General features: G+C 39.5%; 1 protein-coding gene across 1 annotated transcript in view; it reads left to right on the top strand.

The window, feature by feature from the left end:
• Positions 1-24099, top strand: part of NWD2 (NACHT and WD repeat domain containing 2) — a 182036-nt gene that overhangs the window by 55457 nt on the left and 102480 nt on the right. The window contains exon 2 of the mRNA XM_047856983.1: positions 19229-19317. Within this exon, the coding sequence (XP_047712939.1) occupies positions 19229-19317 (89 nt within the window). The remainder of the gene's footprint in view (positions 1-19228; positions 19318-24099) is intronic.

Here is a 24099-nt window from a genome sequence, read left to right as displayed (position 1 = left end):
GAAAAGAAACAGGTAGTTTCATTCTTGGTTAATCATCTGTATCTAGAAGGCAAGAGAAATAGAGCAAAGCTAAACCTGTATTTGATAAGCAACAGTCACTCATGTCAGTGGCAGAGGATGGATATTGGTCATTTTTTGTAATTTGCACAGTATTGTTTTTCTTCTCCTGTGTCCATCTATGTTTATAGACTGGTTTTATTTCTCTTTTATTCCATCATGGTCACAGAGTAACCGTGTCTAATACTGGTGTTAGGTGAAATTATTTACATTCACCAATTGAACACCATCATCTAGCTGTGAGAACTAGGTCAGCTCCTATTTGATAACAGTTTCAGGGATAGTTTTTTTTTTCTTATTACTATTGTTCTCTCTTTGTGATTAATGTAAGTATCCCTTCTGAAGTGGGTAGATAGATGGGTAGATGGAGTGGGTGTCACAGACTTTGAGTCTGGAGTTCTCTCTTGTCCAGCAAGAGAGCAAATGCAGAATTGAATACGAGAGAGGCTAATGTCCGGGAGGAGACAAGAGCCCCAAGTAAGGGTTCTTGCTCCATATTTATTAGGATCAGAGGATCAGAGGCTTACAAACATGATGGACATGCAGAAAAAGACAATGAAACAGTGATCATTAACTCGTGTGTGAGAGAAAGGGAGTTTCTAGCATATGTGGGTCAATACAAAACAAAATCCCAGCCCCCAGCAGATGTCTCTTTATGGCAGGCACCAGGCACCTGTCTGTTTATCTTAACTTGCCTAGGGAATAAGAGCATGCTACCTCAGGGTCAACAAGGCACCTTTCTTTTGCTAATTAGCTCCACTCCAGACAATTTCCAGGTGGTGGTCTATCATCCTGTTTACCTGTTTACCTATTCTGGATGCTTCCATCTTGTGAAAGCAGCTTCCCACTCTTATGCTTTTATTCTATGCTGGGGGCGCTTATGCCCTGTTAACCTATTCTGGATGCTTTCTTCCTAAGCCTTGTTCACCCACTGATGCAAGCTCAGGGAATTCTTAAACTTATTCCTCACAGATGGGTGAATGAAAGGATGGATGGATGGGAAGGGGGAGAGTTCTTCCTTACAATATAAGGGTAAATGTGAAAGATGATGGAAATAGAAAATCATTATTTACCAACTATAACAGTTGATTCAGGCAGGGATCTTCATTGGATGCTCTGGTGGGTGAAAGGTTGAGGAGCGAGTAGGACAGTTATATAGTCTCAAAGTATTGCCCCCACAAGATACTTATCAATTACAAGAAAAATGTTTAATCACTCTAGTATGATGAAGATGGTGGTGGTGCAGCCAACTTTTACTGAGAAGTTAAACACTGATTGAGTCCTAATGCAGTAGACAGTATGGACATATTCTGACGTTTGTAAGGGCTTATGAACTAGCCCTTAGACATGCACCTTATGGTTAACCAAGCCAGTACTCAAACCCAGGATTTTTCTTACAGAACAGCCATATTATGCCATCTCCTTTTTATTTATCTAATCTATCTTGCACTCCTTCTTTTCCTCCTGAAATCAAGGTATAAACTCTCTTCACCTCATGCATGGATTACTGTACCTGTTTCCAGTAGTCCCCCCAACTCCAGTTTCTTCCTTGTCACATCTGCTACACGATTGTTTCCTTTTGTACCTTTCCATGAGATCACATTTACCGCATCCTCGCCCTGCCCCTTCATCGAATCCAGGCCCATCAGTAACTTGGTCCCAATGCCATAACTTCTTCTTCCTATTCCGATCGGAAGTTTTGTTCACTCACTCCCCCCTTCCTATAATAAGCTCTAGGTCTTTTTCTCCATTAGTAAAGCTCTCTTTTCTACCCTACTTATTCTGAATTCTACTTATTTTCAAGCCATAGCTACCCTAAAGGCTTCACTGACTTGGGCTTCAGTGTCAGTCTTGGGTCTAGAATACATTCTATTTGGTTTAATGTGGAGTCATATTTTTGGTTTCTATGGGTACCTTAGTTGTAACTCTGTCTAAAATACAAGTTCCTTTGCACTGGGGACTATATGGTGTTTCTGTTGATTCCTTGACACCCGGTAGAGTGCTGGGTACAGGATGGGGTCTGGGCAGATGGAGGACTGCTTATTGATAAATTACTCTCAGCAGACAGATCTGCCAGGTGTAGGTGGGCCCCTTTCAGAAATGGAACAGCTGCGTTTTGGACATGGTATGAAAGACGTTTTTCTCATAGTTGACTGGAATATGTAACAAATTGCTTTTTTTTCCTTTATGTTCCTCTGCATGTATTACTTTCTTTCCCATTTGATTATGAGAAAGAATAGCTGTCACATTCCCAAATCTCCAGCACACAGAAGAACCTCAAAAGATTCGTAACTAATGGACTAATATAATGCCCGTACCTTGTACTACAGGAAACTGTGCTGCCTGACGTTCCTCAGACACACGTGCTTTTTAAGCCTTCCTCATTTGCTCCTGCTGCCGCCTCTTCTAGAAGATATTTCTCCTTTCTGCCTGGGAAAATCTTGTCCATATTTCAAGGCCTAATATAATGGTTGTCTGCTCTGGTAAACCGTCTCTGATAATCCGAAAAAAATTCTTCTGCCCTTCAGCATTTTGCTTATATGTCGAATCTAGAACTTCCTGTACATTATTAGGAATCCCATTCTAGCGGACTGTCTGCCTTCAATATGTGAGTGCTGAGAGCAAGGCTGTGCCTTCCCTCTTTTATTTTGAAAGAAACAACATAGCAGTAAATTTCAATGTGGCAAGCCCTTGTCGAGAACTACATTTGAGTGAAGTCTAGTGGAGTATGAAATTCAAATTATGTATTATTTGAGTAGATCTGAGATGCCACATATAGTTCTTACTGAATATTCTTTAAATAGACTTTGGCACGAAAGGAAGAGAATAATTAGAGATGAATTATGCCAATTTGAGGAATTTTTTTTTTTATTACAAAGAAACTGACAATTCCGAGTCACCAATTTTGTAGTAACTCTGTTTACTACGGAGTTACTAGGGAATCATTTTGTAATAAATATGAACTATTTTTGAAAAGAAAAAATCTTACTTTGTTATAATAAACCACAAAGAGGTATTTAAGCTTCTTCAACAACATGCATGGTTTTAACTTTAATATTCAGTTTAATGGCTCTCCTGGAAATTTTAACAAACAGACTAAACAAAGTATAGAGACACTCAGAAAACATAGGGAGGGAATGAAGAAGGTTTTAATTTTCACCATCTCTGATTTACATGCTAGCTTAAGATCGTAATTCTTTTTAACTCCATAAATTAAACATTATTATTTTATGCAACGAATTTTTTAGGCTTAGTTATACATTTACCACTTTCTTTGTACACCAACATTTTTTGCATCTCAGACTGAACATTTGGGGCAGTTTTGGTTTGTTTGGTTTTTTTCTACCTGAAATATATTCTTTTTAATTTCCTTCTAAAGGAAGATGGCAGAAACTCCCTTTCTGTTATTCTAAAAGCATTCCCCTTTTGCCCTTTTTCTTGAAAGATAGTATTGTTGGTTACTTCATTCCAGGCGGACAGTTGGTTTTTCTCTCTACAGAGTGAAGAAAATATTCCACAGTCTTTTGGCTTCAGTACTGTTGCTGGTTTCATGTCAGCTACAAATATTATGTTGTACGTAATCGATCCATTTTCCTGTGGCTGTTTTTCAGATCTTCTCTTGTTGTTGGTGTTCTGCATTTTCACTATGATATGGAATTCTTTATACTTATGATGCCTGGGATTTGTTCGCCTTCCTGAGGACTGGTATCTTTCAACAAATCTGGCAAATACCTAACCATGATCTCTGCAAGGACTGCTTGATCTCTCTTGTCTGTGCTTCTGGGACTTGAGAGATGCCTGTTAGATTTCAGTATTTCACCCTTATCTGCTGATCTCCCATATTTTTCTTTTCTTTATATCTCTGTACTGCATTCTGGATGATTTATTCATACTTTTCTGCTCACTTACTTTTCTTCAGTTGTTTAACTATTCTATTAAATTTTAAATATAAATATTTTTTATTTTTATTTTTAAATTTTTTTTAATTTTTTGAAAGAGAGAAAAGCAGGGGAGGGGCAGAGAGAGGGAATTCCAAGCAGACCCTGCACTGTCAGCATAGAGCCCGACGCAAGGCTCAGACTCTCAAACTATGAGATCATGACCTGAGCCGAAATCAACAATCAGATGCTTAACCAACTGAGCCACCCAGGTGCCCCAAATATTTTTCATTTTTAGAGATTCTTTCTTCAATATTAGTGTTTTTCTTGGTTTCGTACTCTTATTTTATTCATCGCCTACTTTTCTTTCTTTAAATACATTAAGTACTTATTTTGTGTTCCAGATAGTTTTGTAGTGCTGTGTGGATCTGATTCACCTGGGTTGTTTGTTTCAATTCATGGTGCGTTATTTCTTTGTGTTTTTATTGATTTTTGTTTGCATATGTGTTGATAGGAAATGGGTAAGGCTTAATATTCCTTAGAACATTTAATTTTCTGGATTTCATTAAGACATTGTTAAAAAGTATGCTTCTCAGGCACCAGGGGTCAATATCAGAATGGGACTATTTAAAAATAAATTATAGACTTAAGATTTATTAGACCGTAAATAAGATGAATTTGCACTCCTAACCTGTAGGAAGCCCAGCTTGTGATTACATGCATCAGGGAGATTGCTTTTTCTTTCACCTTATGCAGATATGATGGTCACAGTTTTTCTTGCTGATTTATTTTTGAGTCATCCTCACATTCAAGATACAGGTCTGTGGGGTCATAGCCTTTTGCATAGTTATCCTGTTATACCCATCACTTTGGGGCTCTGTGCTTTGACCAAATACCCAACAGCAGAGATGACTGATTTAACAGCAAATAACTAAAAGCTGGCCTCAGGGATCTCCTAATTTCTGAGATTCACTATGCCTTGGACCTCTGTGCATTGCTTAGTTTTTTCCATCTGTGTGACACATACAAAAATATTTTTAAATATTTTATGCTGCATTTAGTTGTGTTTAGTGTGATACTTGTACAGGTTTCTTTTATTCAACATTATCAGAAACAAGTCCAGCATTATTACCTTTTATGATTTCTTTTTTCCTAAAATGTATTTAGGTATAGAAATAATACTGAATTCCTACTGAAAGTTTTTAAGAGTATTTTCATAAACTGATAATTAGAAGAATAAGTTTATATATTTTTAAAACTAAATTTGTATTTTTTTTTAATTTTTTTTTCAACATTTATTTATTTTTGGGACAGAGAGAGACAGAGCATGAACGGGGGAGGGGCAGAGAGAGAGGGGGACACAGAATCGGAAACAGGCTCCAGGCTCTGAGCCATCAGCCCAGAGCCTGACGCGGGGCTCGAACTCACAGACCGCGAGATCGTGACCTGGCTGAAGTCGGACGCTTAACCGACTGCGCCACCCAGGCACCCCTAAATTTGTATTTTTAAAAAATCTTAGATTAAAAAAAATTATATTTTAATGGTTTTCTCTAAGGCTTTAAAAAATATCTAGATAATTTAATCTTTTTTTTTTTTTTTGAGAGAGAGGGAGGGAGCACACATGAGCAAGGTAGAGGCAGAGGAAGGGGGAGAGAGAGAATCTCAAGCAGGCTCTATGCTCCGTGCAGAGCCCAACCCAGGGCTGGATCTCGCGACTGCAAGATCATGACTTGAGCCGAAATCAAGAGACGGGTGCTCAACCAGATGAACCCCACAGGAATCATGATCTGAGCCAAAATTAATAGATGGCTTGGGCGACTGGGTGGCTCAGTTGGTTGGACATCCTATTTCAGCTCAGGTCATGATCTCGCAGTCTGTGGGTTCGACTCCCACATTGGGCCTGCTTCAGATTGTGTGTGTGTGTGTGTGTGTGTGTGTGTGTGTGTGTGTGTGTGTGTGTCTGCGCCTCCCCAGCTCATGCTCTCTCTCAAAAATAAATAAACATTAAAAAAATTTAAAAAAAAGAGTTAGATGCTTAACTGACTAAGCCACCCAGGCACCCTGAAAATTCAATCATTTTGAGTAATATGATGTGGGACAAGATATGATTGTTGTGGCTACTTTACCGTTACTCTTTCAGTACTGAAAATTGTCATAAGTTTAAAAAAAACGCTTTAATATTTGACCCTCAAATTGTGTGATAAAGTAATTGCAAACATTTATTGAGCATTTATCATACACTTAAACATACAGGTGTGTTTAAGTACTCCCAACACCTCATAAGGCTGATATTAGTAATGTTGATTGCATGTGACAAGTGAAAAATAAACGGAAACCCAGAAAGATTTAGTAATTTGGCAGAGGTCATACAGCTGGTGCATGAAGGAGCTGGAATTCAGACCTAGGAAGTTTGGTTCCAGAACCACACTCAGTCTGTCCACTGTCCTCTCTGATACCAGTCGGTGTACCTTACAGAGCAGGTAATGGGCAAGATCGACTAAGGTGTACCTTTTATTTCATGTTAATGATGGTACTCAAAAAATAGTTGCAAAATGTGCTGGGATTTTGATAGGGATTGTGTAGGATCTGTAGATGATTTTAGAGAATCTCAGGCCAGTATTTGGTAAGGATTGTCATTCTGACAATTTTGAGTCTTCCAACTCTTGAAGATGAAATGTCTATTTAGATCTTTCTCTCAGCAAGGTTTTATAGTTTATAAACGCGATATGTCTTGCATTTCTTTTGTTATATTTATTTTTCAGTGTTTTATTATTTTAATGCTACTGTAAGTGCAGTTTTTATATTTCATTTCTGGATTGGGGTGAGTATAAAAAAATATGATTGATTTCGTATGGAATATCCAGCAACTTTGCTGAACTCGTTTATCAGTTACTGAAATTTTTCCTCTGGATTCCTGACTTTCCATATAGAAGATCTTGTCATTTGAGAATAAAAATGGTTATATTTGTTTATTTCCAATGTTATTGCCTTTCTTTTTTATTATTATTATTTTTTTTTATTTTTTATTGTTCTTCACTGCACTGACTGGAACCAGTAAAATGCTGAATAGATGTGACAAGGAAGTGTTCCTGATCACAGGTAGAAGCCATTCAGTTTTTACACCATGAAGCATGGTGCTAGCTGTAGAGTTTTGTGCAGATGCCCTTTACCAGAATGAGGAAGATTCCTCTCTGTTCCTGTAGCCAAGTTTTTGTCCTGAATGGGTATTCAATTTTGTCAAATGATTTTTTTTTCCTGCACCTGTGGAGTGATCATACGGTCATGTCCTCGTGTAATGTAATGGCATGTTCCATTAATGATTTTCAAATATTAAAACTAACCTCTCCTTCTTGTAACAAACCCCCGTTGGTCATGATATATAGGTTGCTGAACTAAGGTTGCTAGTATTTTGAAAAGGATTTTTGCATTTATGTTCATGAGGGTTATATTAGTCTGTAATTTTTGTTTTGTGTTTTTTTTCTTTCGATATCTTTGGCTTTGGGTTTAGGATAATACAGCAGACTTAAAGAAGGAATTGAAAACTATTTTCCTTCCTCTGTTTTCTGAAAGTGTTTGTAAAGGATTATTTCTTCTTTATTGATATAATTTACCATTTAAACACTCCAGAATGGTGATTTTCTTCATGAGACGATTTTTAAAAGTTCAGTAGTGTCAGTATGCCATATGGTTTCTCCTTCATTCCTATTTTGATCATTTGTCTTTTTTTGTCTTTGTCAACCTAGCCAAAAGTTTATAAATGTTACTGATCTTTTAAAGAACCAGCTTTTGACTTTACTGATTCTCTGGTGGGGAGAGGGGGGTGTTTTGTTTTCCTGATTTCTATTTCATTGATTTTCATGCTTAATTTTTTCCCCTATTCTTTGCTTTGGGTTGAGTTTGCTCTTCTTTTGCTGGGAAGGTGGACTCTTGAGTTATTGATTTGAGACCTTTCATTTTTGTTATAGGTATTTAAAGATAGAGATTTCTTTCTCACCACTACATTTCATGGCTTTTAACATGTGTTTTTATTCACTTCAAAACATTTGTCTCTCTTGTTGCATTGATCTTTGGTACATGAGTATTTTAGAAGTGTGTTGTTCAATTTCCAAATATCTGGAGGTTTCCAGGGGTGCCTGTGTGGCTCACTCCATTAAGCATCTGACTCAGTTTTGGCTCAGGTCATGATCTCTAAGATCAAGCCCCACATCAAACCCCACATCAGGCTCAGTGCTGACAGCACAGAGCCTGCTTGAGATTCTCTCTCTCCTCTCTCTCTACCCCTAAACCCCACCTCTCTCTCAGAATAAATAAACTTAAAAAAAAACCTGAGAGTTTCCCAAAAATCTTTATTGATTTTTTATTCTATTATAGTAGATCATATTTGTTACAATTTTAGTACTGTTAAATTTACAAGACTTGTTTGTGGTTTAGCATATGACCTATCATCAGAGCACCAGAAAAAATGTGTTTTGCTGTCTTTTTGGGGGGGGGGATAGTTCTACAAATGTCAACTAGGTCAAGTTGTTTGATAGTGTTGTTGAAATCTTCTGTATCCTTGTTGATTTTCTGTTTTGTAGTTTTATCCGTTATTAAGAATAGACCATAGAAATCATTAGCTGTGTTGAAATGTCTATTTCTCTTTTTACTTCTGTCAATTTTTGCTTTATATATTTTTCATCTCTGTTTATAATTGTTATATCATGGCTCTTTTTTTTTCTCTAGTGTTTCTTAAAATCTGTCTTGTCTGATTTTATATATTCAGTCTGCTTTTGGTTACTGTTTTCATGTTATTTTTTTCTATCCTTCTACTTTCAACTTCTTGGTTTTTTTTTCTTTTAAAAAAATTCTTATTTATTTTGAAAGAGAGAGAGGAAGTGATCAGGGGAGAGGGGCAGAGGGAGAAAGAGAGAGAGAATCTTAAGCAGGCTCCAGGCTAAGCTGGAGCCTGACACAGGGCTTGATCCCATGAATTGTGAGGTCATGATCTGAGCTGAAATCAAGAGTTGGGCATTTAACCAACTGAGCCGCCCAGGTGTCCCTCAACCTATTGGTGTTTTTAAACCTAGTGTGTCACTTGTAGATAGCATATAATTGAATATGGTTTCGTTATCCATAGGTAATATCCATATCCAGGAGACTGACAGTCTTTTTCCATTTGAGCGTTTATTCTTACTTAAAGTAATCATTGATGTGTTTGGGTTTATTTCTCCTTTTGCTATTTGTTTTCTACATAACTCATGTCATTCTTCTTCATCTGTTCCCACTCTACACTCTTCTTTGTAAAATATTTGAATGTATCTTTTTATTTTTTTTAAATTTACTTATTTTGAGCGAGAGCACATAGGAGAGGGACAGAAAGAGAGGAAGAGAGAGAATCCCAAGCAGGCTCCATGCTGTCAGTGTAGAGCCCAACGCAGGGCTCGGTCTCACAAGCCAGGAGTCATATCCTGAGCCGAAATCAAGAGTTTGATGCTTAACCAGCTGAGCTACAGGCGCCCCTTTTAGTGTATCATTTTAATTCCTTTGTTATATTGTTTTTATTTACTTTTTTAATGCTCTAGGGATTATAAAATCTATCTTAACTTACTACACTTTAGGTGAATACTGACTTAATTCTGGTAAAACATACTTTGTGCCACTATAGCTCCATTTTCTCCTCCCTGTTTTGTGTTACTATTGGCATGTGTTATATATATATATATATATATATATATATATATATATATATATGTATGTTTGTTAAAATCAAACAGTGCAGTGTTATAGTCTTTTTTTTCAAGAAGCATGTAAAAGAGGTAACCAACTAAATAGATATTTGCAAATGACATATCAGATAAAGAGTTTGATTCCAAAATATATAAAGAGCTGTTACAACTCAATACCCAAAAAACAAATAATTCAATTAAAAATGGTCAGAAGACATGAACAGATATTTCTCCAAAGAAGACATCCACATGGCCAACAGACACATGAAAAGATGTTCAACATCACTCATCATCAGGGAAATGCAAATCAAAACCACAATAAGATACTACCTCACATCCTTCAGAATGGCTAAAATCAAAAACACAGGAAACAACAAGTGTTGGCAACGACGTGGAGAAAAAGGAATCCTCTTGCACCATTGGTGGGAATGCAAACTGATGCAGCCATTCTGGAAAACGGTATGGAAGTTCCTTTAAAAATTAACAGAACTACTTTACAATCTGGTAATCACATCACTGAGTATTTACCCAGAATATACAAAAACACTAATTCCGAGGGATACATGCACTCCTATGGGTCTTGCTGCATTTTTTACAATGGCCAAACTATGGAAGCACCCCAAATGTTCATTGATTGATGAATGGATAAAGGAACTGTGATATATATTCACAATGGAATATTATCCACAAAAAAGAATGAAATCTTGCCATTTGCAACAATATGGATGGAGCTAAAGAATATAATGCTGAGCAAAATAAGTCAGAGAAAGACATGCACCACATGATCTCACGCATATGTAGAATTTAAGAAACAAAACAAAGGAAAGAGAGACAAACCAAGAAACAGACTCTTAACTATGAAGAACAAACCAATGTTTACCAGGGGGAGATGGATGGGAAGATGGGGGAAATGGGGGATAGGGATTAAAGAGCACACTTATTGTGATTAAAGAAGATAAAACGACGGGCGCCTGGGTGGCTCAGTCGGTTAAGCATCCAACTTCGGCTCAGGTCATGATCTTGCGGGCCGTGAGTTCGATCCCCGCGTTGGGCTCTGTGCTGACAGCTCAGAGCCTGGAGCTTGCTTCGGATTCTGTGTCTCCCTCTCTCTCTGACCCTCCCACATTCATGCTCTGTTTCTCCCTGCCTCAAAAATAAATAAACATTAAAAAAGATTTTTTAAAAAGAAGATAAAATGATTAAAAATTTGTAAAAAGTATATAAAGGAATACAGAAAAAAAATACATAATTATGTAATCTTTTTTTTACATACTTTTCACAGTGCTTTTCATTCTTTGTATGGATTGGTTAATGTCTGATGCCATTTCTTTTCAGTTTGGAGGACTTTATTTTTAATATATTTTTTCTATTTTAAAAAAAAAATTTTTTTTTTCAAGGTTTATTTATTTTTGGGACAGAGAGAGACAGAGCATGAACGGGGGAGGGGCAGAGAGAGAGGGAGACACAGAATCGGAAACAGGCTCCAGGCTCTGAGCCATCGGCCCAGAGCCCGATGCGGGGCTCGAACTCATGGACCGCGAGATCATGACCTGGCTGAAGTCGGACGCTTAACCGACTGCGCCACCCAGGCGCCCCTATTTTTAATATTTTTAATATTAAATTAATATTTTTAATGTTTACTTATTTGAGAGAGAGAGAGAGTGCAAGCAGGGGAGGGACAGAGAGAGAAACATAGAATCTGAATCAGCCTCCAGGCTCTGAGCTGTCAGCACAGAGCCTGATACGGGGCTTGAGCTGACAAACTGCATGATTGTGACCTGAGCCGAAGTTGGACACTTAACCGACTGAGCCACTTGTCTGCCCCTGTTTTGTAAATTCTTAATGCAGATCTGCTAGCCGCAGCGTTTCTCAATCTTTTTAAATTTGTTAATGTTCTTATTTCACTTTCTTTTCTCAAGTTTATGGAGGTACAATTGACAAGTTGTAAATATTTAAGATGTACAACTTGATGTTTTGATACACACTGTGCATTAATCACAATCAAGCCAATTAATATATTCATCACTTCACATAGCCTTTTTTTTTTTTTTTTTTTTTTTTTTTTTTTTTGGTGATCATGCTTAGGATCTTGGCAAATTTAAAGCCTAACATACAGTATTGTTAACTATATTCACATTTCTCTATTTTACATCTACTTTTTCATCTTGCCTAAATGCAACTTTACACCCTTTGACCAACCCCTTCCCATGTCTCCCTTCAGCCCCTGGCACCGATCATTCTATTCTCTGCTGCTGTGAGTTTGACTGTTTTAGATTCTACCTGTAAGGGGAATCATGCAGTAATTTTCTGTGTCTTATTTCATTAACATCATGTCCTCCAGGTCTTTTTTTCTTTAAACATAGATTTATTAGATATGGAACTCCTGGTTGACCTTTTTTCCCCATTATTTGAGTATGTCATTCCATTGCCTTCTGGTTTCCATGCCTTCTCATGAGAAGTCAACCCTTATTGTATTGTTTCCCTTAGTGTGATGAGTCATTTTTTGCTTGCTGTTTTCAAGATTTGCTCTTTATCTTTGGTTTCAACTGTTTGACTAGGTGTCTAACTGTGGATCTCTTAGTCATTACATATTTGGGTTCTTTCATCTTCACGGATGTGTAGATTAATGTTTTCCATTAAATTTGGGACATTTGCACAATTATTTCTTCAAAATTATTTTCCTCCTTTCTCTTACTCCTGTCCTTCTGGGACTCCCTTTACCTATGTACCACTCCAGCAGATGCTGCCCACAGGTTTCTGGGAACTTGTTTATTTTTCTTTCTTCCTTAAACACAGTGACCTGAAGTTCTCTGAATACGTCTTTAATAGCTGTTTTGCAGTCTTTGTTCTCTAAATCTCATATAGGAACCACCCACAGCTCATTTCTGTTGACTGCTTTTTTATCCTGAATAGGTGTCACATTTTTCTGTTTCTTTATATATCTCAAGATTTTTTGTTAAAAAGTAGACGTTTTAGGTAATACACTGTAACAAATCTGGATTCTGATTTTTACTTCTGAGTGGTGTTTTTTAATTTGTTGGCATTTTTTGTTTGTTTAGTTACTTGCCTGGACTAAATCCATGGCATCGGTTCCCCACAGTGCAGGCTGCTGCTGTCTCTGCCCAGTTATTTGATGGTGATGGTGGTGATGATGAAGATATGCCTGACTTCCCAGGGATCACCCACTTTTCTCTGCAGCTTAATGTCTGTCAATGACTTCAAGAGTTTCTTCTCAAATGCCTCAAGCCAGTAGGGCTTCTGTTCTCTGCCAGTTTCTATGGGCTGGGGAACACCTGCAAAGCTTAGCCAGTGTTTAAGTCTATCCTAACTTTTACTTTCCACCCAGTCTTATGTTTACACTGCCTATGTACACAGGCTCAAAGTCAGCCACAAATACGAGGGTAGCTTTCAGTCTCTCTTGTGTTTGTGGGTAGCCTTCCCATCAGCTAGGAATTTGCAGAGAACTTAACAAGGCCTTCCATGACTGTTTATTTCCTTGGTCTCCTTTTTACATTTGGGTGAAACTGTAGGTTGGCTGAGCCACAGAGGTCTCTCTACCTCTGAGACCACTGCTGCTGCCAACAACACGGATGGCCATGGAGTGTTCCCATGCTCCGCTCCAGATCAAGCAAGTGCTCTCTAGCAATGAAGTTGTTGATACTCACAGCTTGACCTTGTCTGACATGGGAAGGGGTGTGGCAGTTAAAGAGGAATGGGACAGTCCCATAGATTCTCACTGTTCTCACCCAGAGTTGAGTAGTTTTTCATTAAAGTCATTTCGCAGTTTGCTTTATGCCTTTGGTCTTTGGTGAATTTACAGAGAATTAAAATGCTTATTTTGACAGTTTTAGTGAATTTTATTGAGGATCTAACAAATTCCCCACTATACCAAACTCTTTCATATGTTTTGTAACATCACCCCACATTCACACACAACTATTAATGCTGCAGACACAGTCAATTATTACTTGAAAACGATATTGCATTTTGATTTGTGTTAGCTTTGTGGAGACACATTCTTTAGTTGGGATTAATCAATGTTTTCATTGTAGATAGCATCTATTTGCCCATTCACTTATTGACTGTGTACTGGGGTCTGCTTTAATTTCCACATTGCAGAGGTGAATGAGAAAGTCCCAGCATGTCATGAATTCACAAGTCTATTGGGGGAGACAAATTAAAAATTATAATATAGTATATGATGATACATAGGAGTGAGCACAGTGCTCACTGGGATGAGCTAGACAGAGCATGCCTGCCTCTGAGTAGTAAGAAATCACTAAGTATACTACCTTTGATTGGGCCTAAGAAAGGTCAAAGTCTGCCAGGCAAAGGGGATGCAAGGATAAAGAATTCTGAGCATGGAAAGCAGTATGTATTAAGGACAAGGGTTGGGTTCAAGTAATAGCTGAAAATGTACCCAGGAGGGTACATGGTAGAGAGCAGTAGAACATGGAACTTAGCTAGAAAACACATTTACGTCTACTGAACTTTACAGCCTTTATCTTCTGGGCCACCAGATTCCAGCCAAGACCTGCATTGATCAAACTAGTTATTGCTTTTCTTTTGTCTTGGATTTCTCTCCATCTGTTCTCTGGAGTATAAGACTGCAATGAGGAGGGACAGGTAACAGGTCAGTCAAATAGGAGACTTGGGGACCCTTCGGGTTGAGAGATGGTGAGTACAAAACTAGAGAGTGGCCAGATTCGAAAGATGTTTGTGATCAAATTGACAGGATTTGGTGATACATATAAGGGTAAGCGTGGCTGGTTGGGCACAGAGGGCTTAGAGGGTATAGAGAGGAGCCAACCACTGGAAGCCATCAGACAAGAAATCAACCCAAACAAAAACAACAGAAGCCAGGTAGGGTGTCCAGAGGAATCACTGGCTGACAGGCCAGGGGAAGAAAGAGAACCCAGGCAAGAGCAGATGTACAGAAATCTGGGAGGCTGGGCTGGAACAACAGTTGTAGCAGAGGGTATGGGCTGGATCCTAAATGAATTTTCTGAGCTGCCCGGATGGAAGCGACTTAATCAAATGCCCCTGGCCTTAAGTTTGGGTGAGACAGGGACAGTAAGAAGTCCCAGTGCAACATGGTCATGTTGGCATTTTTATTTCTTTCTTTTTAATGTTTATTTTTGAGAGACAGAGAACGAGTTGGGGAGGGGCAGAGAGAGAGGGAGACAGAGAATCCGAGGCAGGCTCCTTGCTGTCACTGCAAAGCCCGGTGCAGGGTCGAACTCACGAGCTGTGAGATCATGACCTGAGCTGAAGTCGGACGCTCGACCGACTGAGCCACCCAGGGCATGGTCCTTGGCACTTTTATTTTTGATAGAAATTTGGCATTAATCTAAATCCCTCATGAAGTGGGATACATGGTATTGATTAATAATACTCCCTCAACTAAGGCTTTTCCCAGGGTAACTCATACACGGCATTAGAAACGATCATTAACTCTGAGATCATTGAGGAATTATAGAAAACAACTTCTTAAAAACCTAATAGTGCTGCCCAAGTGTTAATGTATCTTTTCAAAGCACTAAGGAGCTGGGCAGATACAAATGGATGCAGTGACTATGTAGAAAGAGTAAATGATGACATACCTTGTGTCTGACCTACACTTTTTAAAGAGGTCTCTTTTTATGTGTGACATTTTGTAACTTAATTTTTCCTGTTTATGACATTCTAATGTTTTTTTAATTGCCAACCATCCGGATTTGCTGTTAGTATGAATTAGGTTTTTTAATATAATTAAGCCAGCTTATCTGCCACCCATTATAACTAATCCATTCTGTCTTAATTACTTTTCCATTTCCAGAGCCACTCATCACCTATTAATACAAATATAGGAAAATCTGAGACTTTTTTGTAACATAAGTAATAACACAAAATGTCTGTCAGATATGTGTGTATGTTTTCTTCATATTTTTAGGAAAGGTCAACATGACTTGGTAAAATGTATTCTGCCAGAAACACAGAAGCCAAAAAAGAAACCAGTATTTCAGCCCATTCACTTACCTCATGAAACCAACTTTATAAGCCACATCGTTTATTTCCCAGAATTTCCCCTAGTCTTGATTCTGGGTCCATCCAGTGACAAATTGTGATGTAGGAAGCCCTTCTGTTTCCGGAGGTAATTACAAGGAAGCATTGCCTGTCAGTTCATTTTGGTCACTGGTGCATGTGTGGGTTTTTTTTTTTCATTCACCCATTTCTTAATCGAGCACAACTCTGATCACTGGCGATGTCGCCGTGAACGAGACACAGAAGGGTTCTGACTCTTTGAGCTCACATTGCAGTAGGGGAGACAAATAGTAACTGAATAGCAACAGTAAAGTGATGAGTAATATGCAAAAGACTTGAGAGGTGATGTGACAGAGAGTGGTTCGTAGATGGAGGGCTCAAAGAGGCCTCTCTGAGGAGGTGGCTCTAAAACTGACACTTGAATGATAGGAGATGCCTTGAGATGATCACAGGACTAACCATTACAGGAGGAAGCCACAGCTAGTGTGAAGGCCGTGAGTAGGCGTGTAATCCAGTAGTGGTAAGAGATCCCTTTGGGGGAGGGAGAACATTCAAGGTAAGAGGCATGGATGTCATTCCCAGTGCCTTGCAGAGCCCCTGGAGGGCTTTCTGTGATCTGATTGGCGTTTGTAAAAGAGGAGTCCGGCTTCTCTGTGGAGAATGGTTTGAAGGGGGCAAGAATGAGAACAGAGGCAGAATCCAGATGAGAAGTGAGTTCAGCATTCCTTAACCATTCTATGAAGTTAGTCTATGTGTCATTTTCAAAGATTGTTTCTTTGCACCGTTGCATGTTTCCTCTGGTGAGAGTGAACTATAGCATACGGCTCTCTAGATTCAAATCCAGCTTCTCTAACTTAGTGGTCATATGACTCAAGCAAGTCTCGTAACTTCTCTGTATTTCAGTTTCCTCTTATAAAAAAAATGGAATAATAATTTTACCCATTTCAGAGAGTTGTCAGGGTGACTAAGAAAATACACATAGAAATACTTAATACACGACTACAGTAAGCATTTGGTAAATATTAGAGATTAGAGACTATATTTCTGTCTTATCCTCATAATATGGCACGTTCAGATGGCTGTACCTAGTAATGAGTTACAATAACATATTAAAGAAATAATTTCTGCTCCTTCCATCATTTCATAGTTTCTCATGTTATTTTGATACTACGTTAGTATACCTTAATAGCCCTTGTTTACTTAATTATGTAATAATATAATCATTATATTATGCATGTTATTTCCAGCTTCCACATCTGGTAGTAGTTGTTTAAATTTAATGTTAATTTTTAAATGTTTGTTTATTTTGAGAGAGAGAGACCATGTGCACGTGTGCGCACTAGTAGGGGAAGGGCAGAAAGAGAGGAGGAGAGAATCCCAAGCAGGCTCCACACTGTCAGTACAGAGCACAGGACTTGATCCCATAAACCATGAGATCATAATCTGAGCTGAAGCCAAGAGTTGGACACTAACTGAGCCACCCAGGCACCCCAATATTTGTGTATTTTTAAAGTGACTTTTGTTACTGGTGTTTTAAACATGTACAGCCTTTTAGAGAGATTGGTTGAATATTAATCAGCTTTATTGCAAAGTTAGTGTTTTCAGCCCTTAAAATGGGGTGAAGGGGGATGGGGCTCTGATCCCGAGATGATATAAACCCTGTAAAACCTTAGCATACTGCCTCCACTAGTGCCTTGACAGCACGTGGGCACTGCTCAAATGTACCACTCGGTCCTCCAGCTTTCCCTTTAAACTGAGGGTCCATGCTGGATCTATGGTTAGAAAAGACTCTGACCATTTGGACCATATGGTGATTTAGAAGCCTTGTATTGAGTTTCTGGTTTCCCTGTAAATACGGGTGTTTCTGTCACTATGTCAGCCTCCAGCTGCATTTCAGACTCTTGAGATTGGTTATTTACATCTCAAAATAGTCTTGAGAATAGTAGGAAAGTAGAGTAGGTCAGCACGGCATATGGTTGAATTTGCATGGACAGACGAACTTGAGAATAATAAGGCAAGTCTTTTAAACTGGCTCTTAGTTATAAATGCGGTATGCAAATGTTTTGTAGTTATGGCTGGGATTGAGGTACATTTGGCAAATGGTAATTTTTATGAGATAAGACATTAACCTAATTTTTAAAATCTCTGTTCTCCTCTTTCACTGAAGTTAGTTGGGCAGGGAACAGCCTGTCTTTGCTGTAAGCATTTTACAGCGTCATCATCGATGCAGATAATCACCCAGCACAGGTGGCTTTGGAAAGCCCTTTCTGTGCAAAACACTTGCCATTAAATACATACATATTCTGTGGTTCTTCTGGTTTCAAGTTCTCTGTTTCTTCTTGTATGGTTTTTTTTTTTTTAATTTTTTTTTTTCAACGTTTATTTATTTTTGGGACAGAGAGAGACAGAGCATGAACGGGGGAGGGGCAGAGAGAGAGGGAGACACAGAATCGGAAACAGGCTCCAGGCTCTGAGCCATCAGCCCAGAGCCCGACGCGGGGCTCGAACTCACAGACTGCGAGATCGTGACCTGGCTGAAGTCGGACGCTTAACCGACTGCGCCACCCAGGCGCCCCTTTAATTTTTTTTTTAATTCTTTTTTATTTTTGGGACAGAGAGAGACAGAGCATGAACGGGGGAGGGGCAGAGAGAGAGGGAGACACAGAATCGGAAACAGGCTCCAGGCTCTGAGCCATCAGCCCAGAGCCCGACGCGGGGCTCGAACTCATGGACCGCGAGATCGTGACCTGGCTGAAGTCGGACGCTTAACCGACTGCGCCACCCAGGCGCCCCTGGTTTTTTTTTTTTTAATGACGTAAATTGTAACATGATTTTGAAGTTTTTACATGGTGTGGAACATGTGACACAATTCCCCTCTCTGATAAACAGGCAGTCCCTGTGCCCAGGGTGGCAGGCGTTACTCTGCTAACCCATTGGCCAGTGGAATCTACCAAGTTTGGATGTTGGCTCCCACAATTTGTCCCTCCTCACTGTTGCGTTGATTGCATGGATCCCGTACTGAATTTTGTAAAAGTCTAATTAGTTCTAAGTACTATAGGCATGATGATAGAGATTGAATTTTTTTGGAAATTGGTAACTGTGTGTGTGTGTGTGTGTGTGTGTGTGTGTGTGTGTGTGTGTGTGTGTGTGATTTTGTAACTTTTACACTTAATGGGGCTAAAACACCTCATAGCCAATAGCCCTATGATTTTTTTCTTCTGTCTCTTCCAAAGACAGCACGTCTGGCTATTCAAGAGATTCATGTGAGGGTCCACGTGGGCATAAAGGCTCAAATATGAATTCCTAGCCCTGTCACATACACGGAACTGACCAGTGAGACTCCCATCCATTCCTCAGGCTTCCTGTGCGTGTCTGGAAGAGGGGTCACTAGTCCCTGTCCCCTATTAGGAACAGGGCTCCCCAATTTGTCAGATATCCCATCATTTCACAGTTGGCACCCAATCTGGTTATATTAATGTTAATATTGTAAGTTTACCTTGTTTTTCCAGAAATACATATGTGTGGACATAACTCCCTCTCTATGTGTTTGTTTTTCTACCACAGACACAGGAGCAGAAAGACAGGCACTAAGAGAAAATGTGTATCCTAAATTGAGAGAATTCTGCAGAGAAAACTATGGATTAGAATTTCAGGTAACTCTGACATTAATTTCATTTTTAATAATGTTAGCTAAATAATGTTTGTGTTTATTTATTGTCACAGCTTCGGTGTTACAAACCAAGTTTTAAGCCCCCCCCCCAAAAGTTTTACTTCTTTAAGCATGGGTAAAAAGGAACAGTGGAAAATGGAAATAAAATATTTAGTTATTTTTGATGCTTTGCACTTTTATGCTGTTTCTTGGACCCTGCCTGGTATTGGCTCACCTTTTCCCTGTAACCATGTTTATTTGCCTCTTGGCAATCTCCACTATTTTCAAAAAGGTGAAGGTTGCTGAGCACCTGTCATAGGCTGTGGTCTCTGGAAAGGTTTACATCTAAAAATTGGGACCAGCTTTCTCACAGGTTTTTTGTTTGTTTGTTTGTTTTGTTTTGTTTTGTTTTGAGCAACTGGCCAGTCCCTTGCTTTCTATCTTGCCTTTTAGTTGTTGTTTGCATTGTAGAATGTCCTTTTTCCTATTTCAGGGATTTGCCATTTACAAAAAAAAAAAAAAAATTACATCAACCTTTCAAGAGACAGTAACTCTTCATGTCATTGCTAAAGTTCATGGACACCCTGGCATTTATAGATACCACGGATTTTGCCACCTAATAGCAAAGTATTAGAAAACATTGGGCATATCTTGAATATCCAGAAATTTAAAAAGTAAATGCCTCCTGCAACAGATAATTTTTCAACCTCATTTACAATGGACATCTTACTTCTCCAGTGCTATCTTAACTACATGTTTCCACTGTTAAGTGAGGAATAAAATGTACCAGAGGTTTGTGGTATAAGAGTGCAAAATGCATCTTTGTTAGTGGAAGAAAACTTCACCCTTCATTTATTTCCTCCTGAATATTTTATCTTGGTACACTTAATGATGCTTTCTTATCTGATGGATAAAATAGTTGGTCTCAAAATGACTCCATTCTCTGTGCATACTGTAAGTCAGCAACAGGCCATTATGACACACATATTGAACAGTTACTCATAAGTCACGAATTGCTAGATAAATTGTGAGCCTAAATTAAACCCCTTGTTGTGAATTCAGCACTGCCTTCCCTGGGGAATCTGGTTCTACTGATAACAGGATCTCAACTGTTACAAAAATTCTGATCTGTCAAGATTCCCAAAGACTTAGACACTCCTTGGGGACTCAGTTACTTTAGAGAAAAAGATGTGGCCAAGCACGTTAATCCCATATTTGAGTTTGTTTGGATTTGCATTATTTTTTTTTTTTTTTAGTGGAGGGAGGGAGTTGTTGAGCTACAGACCAGCCTGCATACAACATGGTATTAAGATTAGCTGAGAGGAAAAAGAAGAAGAATATATTTTCTAAATTATAAGTAGTCCCAGGAAAAGAGAAATAAAGCCAAAGGAAAACTGTAGAAGGCAGGGTCCATAGAATAAATTGACAGCAAGGATCATTGAACGAGGCAGGTGCATTGAACGAGTCTTTGAGATGCCAGGAAGCAGTGGAAACCACACTGGGCAAAAAAGAGCTGGAACTGAAGCCCGGCTTTCCACTGTGACTCCTTTAGTCTGGTGTCTGAAACACGGGGGTGGTGACCACTTCTGTGTCTGAGGCTGTGTTTGGAATGAAAGTTTGCTAGTTCGCATCTGCTTCCCACCTTCTGAGCTTAGCAGGAACTCAAATATATAATACCTGAATCTGCTAAAAATATACTTCTTAGTATAGTCTCTTCTAGTAAGTTGTTTATAGATCTCCCTAAGGATATGTTTTCTAGTGAGATGGTTTTCTTCCCTCAAGTGCAACAAAATATGATGCTGGAAGATTCGTGGGAAAAAAAAAACAAAAAACAAAAACAACTTCTCTATATATTACTCTGGATTTCATCACTGGCTGTGCACTGAACCCAGAAGAAGTGAATTTCCTAGGTTTACTTAAATATGCACTGATCTGCTTTATGCTTCCTTGCCTTTGTTTATGCTGTCCTTTCCACCTGCAGTGCTCTGCAGCCTGCTTCCCTCCCTGAATAAGTCCTACTTATTCAGTTATATACATTAAAAAATGTTTAATGTATATTTATTTTTGAGAGAGGGAGACACAGAGTGTGAGTGGGGGAGGGGCAGAGAGAGAGAGGGAGACACAAAATCTGAAGTGAGCGCCAAGCTCTGAGCTGTCATCACAGAGCCCGATGCGGGTCTCAAACGGTGAGATCAGACCGGAGACAGAGTCGGACACTTAACCGACGGAGCCACCCAGGTGCCCCTAAGTCCTACTCATTCTTAAGACTATGCCTATAGATCTCAAGTCATGCCCCTCTCCTCACCACCGCCCAGTAGCTATGTGTCCTCTGTGTGGTTCCTTGAATACTTCAAGCCTGTTCCCATTTCAGGGTTTTGCCCTGGCTGCGCTTTCTCTGTAAGAATGTTCACCCCCCTCATCTTCACATGGGAGTTTCCTTATTATTCTCCAGGTCTCCACAAAAATGCCACTTCCTAGAGATACTTCCCTAGCGACCCAGTCTAAAGTAAGCACCTAGGAGACTTCTTTTACGTCACCCTATTTTAGTTATTTGCATAGCATGTCTCAACACTGGATATTTGCCTTTTTTCACATATTGGCTTGCTTATTATCTCTCTCCCACTAGATTGTAAGTTTCACAAGAATAAGGACTTCTCTGCCTTCTTGACAGCTCCCCTCCGAGTTCTAGAATAGTGCCTGACACATAGTAAAACTCTGTAGGAATGTGTTGAACAAGTGAATGCCTTTCTGAGCATATGAATGAATGAAGTCTAAGTCCAACATTACTTGCTTAAGGAAGTTTTCTCTGATCCTCTGGCCCCTCCTGGGATATGCCATGTACCCTCCTCTTTGCTCCCCTATAATCCTAGGCATAACTCAACAGTGCATCCAGTTTGTTCAAGAAGTGTTTGTTAACCGATGAACACATGCCAGCCAAGTGCTGGGAACACAAAAACAAACGAATCAGACCCTCTTCTTGTGGAGCTTCCAGTATTGTTGGGGGTGGCAGACAATAAACAATATATCCCAGTGGTTATGGATGCATTTTCTTGAGTAAATGCTTTTAAGAAGAGTAAGACAGGATAAGGGGGTTAGGGAATGCCAGGTAGTCAGAGAAGGACTCCTTAATAAGACCTTTGGACAGAGGTCTGTAGAAAATGAAGGAGCAAGTCTTACAGATGCCTTGGTAGGAGAATTCCAGGCATAGGCAACAAGGAAAAGGGTCTGAGGACCCTTGTGGGAGAGGACATCAGGTTCAGATCATATGGGACTTTGTGGGCCAAGATTCAGGACTTTGTACGGTTAAGAAGGGAAAGGAGGATGTTACAGGATTTACATTTAAGAGAGTCATTCAAGGGGCTCCTGGGTGGCTCGGGTGGTTAAGCGTCCATCTTCGGCTCAGTTCATGATCTCACAGTTCATGCGTTCGAGCCCCACATTGGGCTCTGTGCTGACAGCTCAGAGCCTGGAGCCTGCTTCACATTCTGTCCCTCCCTCCCTCTCTCTCTCTCTGCCCCTCCCCTTCTCATTCTCTGTCTCTCTCTGTTTCTTAAAAATGAATTAATGTTAAAAAAAAAAAAAAGATGTAAGAGAGTCACTCAGGCTCTGTGAGGAGACTGGAATAGGGGTGCAGGACAAGGTAGAAGCAGGAGAACAGTGCAAGTTAAGAAATGATCACGGCATGGACTAGAATGAGCGACGGAGAGAATGAGACATCTGGTGAGGTCAAGTTTTCATCACCTGTCTCTAAGGTCTGCAAGTTCTCAGGATTGGAATTGTCTTGCTCATCTTATCCCAGTGATAAGTCAGGTGTCTGGCATATAGTAGGCTGTTGAGTTAAATATTTATTAAATTGGTAGAATATACAGTTACATTTTACACAAGGCCTTAACACACACACACACACTCTCTCTCTCTCTCTCTCTCTCTCTCTCTCTCTCTCATATATATATGCCTGTTGGTCAGGCTTTTTTCTCTGTTTCCTTAATTTTTTCATTTAAACTAAGATATTCATTCATTCATTCTTAGTATGCACTAAGAATATATAAATCTGCCCTGCCCAGTGCCCACTGTTACTCTGAACTGGGAGTAAGCCAGGTTAGGGCAGGAACCTCTAGAGGGGGTGCTTGACTCATGGGCACTTAGGACACCTCCATTTTGAAAGTGATTTTCGTGTGAGTCTAGCCACTCAACTCGGTATCATTCCTTAAGAATATCTTCTCTCCTGGGTGGCTCGGTCAGTTAAGCATCCGACTTAGACTCAGGCCAGGATCTCACTGTTTACGAGTTCAAGCCCTGCCTCGGGGTCTCTGTTGTCAGTACAGAGCCTGCTTCAGATTCTCTGTTCCCCTCTCTCTCTGCCCCTCCCCCACTTGTGTGCATGCTTGTCAAAAATAAAATTAAAAAAAGAAAAAAAACTCTGATAGCCAGCTTCTTCAGTGGCATCTAGTATTGATCTCACTTCATCTTATTCCCCAATGTTCATAAACCCGTTCCTTTTCTTCGCTTTTAACATCCAGTACACCCCGGGTGTTTTTAATCCTTAGACCCCCAGTAAGAGTGCTGTCTTCCCCCTAAGCTGGTGCCTCTGAGTGATCCCCATGTCCTCATATCTGGCTCTCTTCCCTCCAGAGTTACATGAAGATAAGTCTCTATTTTTGGAATGTTAATATATGTGAAATGGAAGCCGTCCCTCTCCTTTTGTCCAGTTTCTCAATTGCTATTGTTTTCTAGTCTTCAAAACTTCAAGATCTTAGCTTCCAGCACATTCTTCACCTTTTTTTTT

This window comes from Prionailurus viverrinus, chromosome B1 (assembly GCF_022837055.1).
Source record: "Prionailurus viverrinus isolate Anna chromosome B1, UM_Priviv_1.0, whole genome shotgun sequence".
Classification (NCBI taxonomy): Eukaryota; Metazoa; Chordata; class Mammalia; order Carnivora; family Felidae; genus Prionailurus; species Prionailurus viverrinus.
Note: the sequence above shows the minus strand (reverse complement) of the source record. Positions and strands in the feature narration are given on the sequence as shown.